Here is a 3,585-nt window from a genome sequence, read left to right as displayed (position 1 = left end):
AAAATTAGATGGGCATGGCGACACATGCCTCTAATCCCAGCTACTCGGAGGCTGAGGTAGGAGAATCACTTGAACCCAGGAGGTAGAGGTTGCAACAAGCCAAGATCACACCATTGCACTCCAGCCTGGGCAAGAAGAACTAAACTCTGTCTCAAAAAAAAAAAGTCACAAAAAATGTATATGAAGTCAGGATATTTTAAGTCCCCAACACATCCCTCTTTACTCATTCCCTTCTTTGTACCAAGTGGTACCTGAATATCATAAAGGTGTGAATGTAGATGGCAGGGGTATTTATTTTAAATGAAGATAGACCCTAACTAGAACTCTGGGGAGAGAATCTTCATAATAGTTAAGACTACGTGTTTTACATGTTCTATCAGCAAAATGAATCTGTGGAGACAGAGCTCAGAAGAGCTACCATTGTGGGGGCAGATATTGATTGGTAGAAGGCACAACATGGTTACATGAGTATATACCTATGTAAAAATTTGAGTTGTACACTGAAGATTTCCCTAAAATAATCCTATTGTGTTAAATTTTAAATAGGTGCCATTTTTTCTTCTTTTATTCTGCTTGCTAAGATTTTTGCATCCTACAAGTTCATCCTTTCATATAAGATACCAAAGTTGAGTTAGACACATCCTTAAATGCTTCATTCCCAAGGAACGATGAAGCACAGAGGAATAATAAGATGAAAGCACAGAGGAAATTAATGTGTTCTTTGTACAACTTGTAAATGATTTTTTTTACCAAGCAGTACTCCACGGAGCAGAGCCATTGCATTTGCAGGCCCTCTCACATGTAAGAAACCTCAGGATGGTCTCATTAAGAGTACTCACCAGATTGTGCCATTTTGTTTCATGAATTATACAGGCCTTGGTTAACTGGGACCCAGTGGATCAAACAGTGCTCGCCAATGAGCAGGTGGATGAACATGGCTGTTCCTGGCGTTCTGGAGCAAAGGTGGAACAGAAGTACCTCAAACAGTGGTTTATTAAGACAACTGCTTATGCAAAGGTGAGTGTCAGCCTGGAGGCTCCCCACTAATGCCTTACATGCTGGCAGACAACACCGAAGGCTTCTGGGTATTAGAGAGCCTCACTGTGGGGGTGAGCTCTAGGAAGGGCTGGGAGCCTTGGGTGTACAGACAGGAAGCAGCTGAACCCATCACTCATTTAGCTGGTGATAAGCTTGGATCTTCCCTTGGTAAGTCAAGTATAGCACCTGGAGGTCACTGTAGGCCATTGTTTGCTGACCTTTCAACTCACTGCCACAGAGGTCAAAAATCAGCCATAATTGTATCCGTGATAAAGCTTTAAAAAAGGGAGTGGGGGCTTTCCTCATGTAGAAAAAGAGAGAGAAAAAGAAAAATGTCTTCAACTGTGTAGTTCTGATGAGACCTGCAGAAACATAGAATGAAATCTCAGATAAGTAAATGACCTTTGGTTTATTAAGTTTGGTGCATGTCTTTCCCACCCAACTCTACACTTCATATGCTTAAATTTTTCAGTAGAAGTCCAGAAGAGATTATCTAAAAGAAGTGAAGAGAATGGCTGGCCTCCATGAGGGAAAGCCAAGTGAAAGTGAACTAAGCCAGGCACTAAAGCTTGATAATCTGGTTCCTGGGCCTTATTTTCCTCATCAGTACAATAAGTAGGTTGGACCAAGTGACCTTTCAGTTGCCTTTTAGCCCTTTCCATGTTGAGAGAGTCAAGGCAAAATCAATCATTGAAAGCAGGGGCTTGCTTTTTAAGTCACCCACAGCCTGGGCAAAAAATCAGTTCTGTTTGTACTAGAACCATGCTGTGCAATGTGTCCTTTGAGCTTATCAAGTTTCAAGGTGTTGGAGTTTAGGGGTCACTCCCTGAACTCCAGAGAGAAATTATTAAACCATATGAGGGATATTCACATGGCAATTTGGTGACATTTGTATTCTTATGCATGCATGAGACTGGACATTAGTAGGGTCTGAAAAGGTAAGGGCACCATGAAGGACTACTCATGGTACGTCATGGTAGTTCTTCCCCTGTGGTAGTTACTATAAGAAGAATAGTTGTCCCCTTCCATGGTGGCCCATGAATTGTTTTGTGGGTACTGAAATTGAGTCTGGCTTAGATCCAATACTGTCGTTCTTATACAAAGAAAGCACAAGGTTCTCAATAACCTGTGATCACTACAAAACTTTGTGAATTAGAACTGTAGTACACCATCTCACAATACCAATGCCATATGGAAATATGACCTCTAGTTTCATCACACAAAACACATGTCTTAAATGAGGCTGTTTTCCCATTGTAATTTATTCTTAATGCAGCAGAGAATAGCATATGGACTTTGGGAAGTGCTTATTAGAACTTGTTAACATGGCACCTTGCTCCTTTTAAGCACGGCAATATTGGAGACTGAATGTGAAGAAAAAAGCTGAGGATGTTGCTTTCCGTATCACCCTAGGCAGTGGGAGACCCTATCTGCTGACAGTTGGCGTCCACTACATTACAGGGAGAGATGCTTGGTTACCTCTTGGAGCTGTCAGATGATTCTGCTTATAGGCCTTGTTGGAAAGGCCACCTAATTAGATCTTTTGTTTTGACCTCTGCCTCTAGTTGGAAATGTAGTAACCTAACTGAGGAACATTATTTAAATTGTCAGCTGTGAATTTTCAACTGTTCAGTGGAAATGGTTAGTTACTATGGCGACTCACCTGGTTCTTGCTGAATTCCTGTGCAGATGTATTGAAAAAAACTGTCTTTTGAGGTCAGCACTTGGTTTGTTCTGAAAATCAGAAGAGAGAGAACAAGACTTCATGAAGCCTAACAGAGAATAATCCTATAGGGTTGAGAACAGAACAGAAACACGGACATGAGGGGGGCTGTGCAGTACTGGGAAATGTTGGCATTATACCTCAGCCAAGGGTATGTAGTTGAGACCCCCAACAAAGGCCATGCATTAGAGTAGGGATGACACCCTAAAACTAAGGACAAAATCAAAATAGACTTATTTTAATAAAAAATAAAAGTAAGCATGAGTGGTTCAAAGGGAACTTCCAGAACAAACCTCAACATCTTTAAAGGGAGACAATGTAATGCAGACTCCCAAGGTTTTATCTGCAGTGTCCTTCATATAATTAAAGATTGCTAGACTTGCACAGAAGCAGGAAATTATGGCCTAAAATCAAGAGGGGGGAAAGGTATTTCAATAGAAATAGACCTTGAGATGACCCAGATGTTGGAATTAGTAAATAAAGCCAAAGACATATATTGTATAAATGGTCTGGGACTTAAAGGAAAACATGGTCTTAATGAATGAACAGATAGAGAATCTTAGGAGAGAGTAGAAAAAAAAAAAAAAAAAAAAAAAAAAAAAAATGAACCAGCTAGAATATAAAAGTTTAATATCCGAAATGAAAACTCCACTCTTTGGGCTACAGAGGGATAAGTAAGGGGGTAAGGGTTAGGTAGACATAAAACTGCATAAAACCCTGCTCACACACCTATGTAGAGAACAGCATGTGTAGTGGCCCTAAAACAGAAAGGTATATGATGGGTTTGAAAACCTGAAAGAAGGACACTGTAGCTTAAACTAAAA

The 3,585-nt window shown here is 40.4% G+C and overlaps 1 protein-coding gene across 1 annotated transcript in view; it reads left to right on the top strand.

Moving 5' to 3' along the window:
* LARS2 (leucyl-tRNA synthetase 2, mitochondrial) overlaps window positions 1–3,585 on the top strand; it is a 161,736-nt gene that overhangs the window by 64,935 nt on the left and 93,216 nt on the right. The window contains exon 7 of the mRNA XM_017521971.2: window positions 874–1,017. Coding sequence (XP_017377460.1) covers window positions 874–1,017 — 144 coding nt within the window. The remainder of the gene's footprint in view (window positions 1–873; window positions 1,018–3,585) is intronic.

Source organism: Cebus imitator, unplaced genomic scaffold, assembly GCF_001604975.1.
Source record: "Cebus imitator isolate Cc_AM_T3 unplaced genomic scaffold, Cebus_imitator-1.0 Scaffold0, whole genome shotgun sequence".
NCBI lineage: Eukaryota > Metazoa > Chordata > Mammalia > Primates > Cebidae > Cebus > Cebus imitator.
This window is presented reverse-complemented; position numbering and strand designations above follow the sequence as displayed.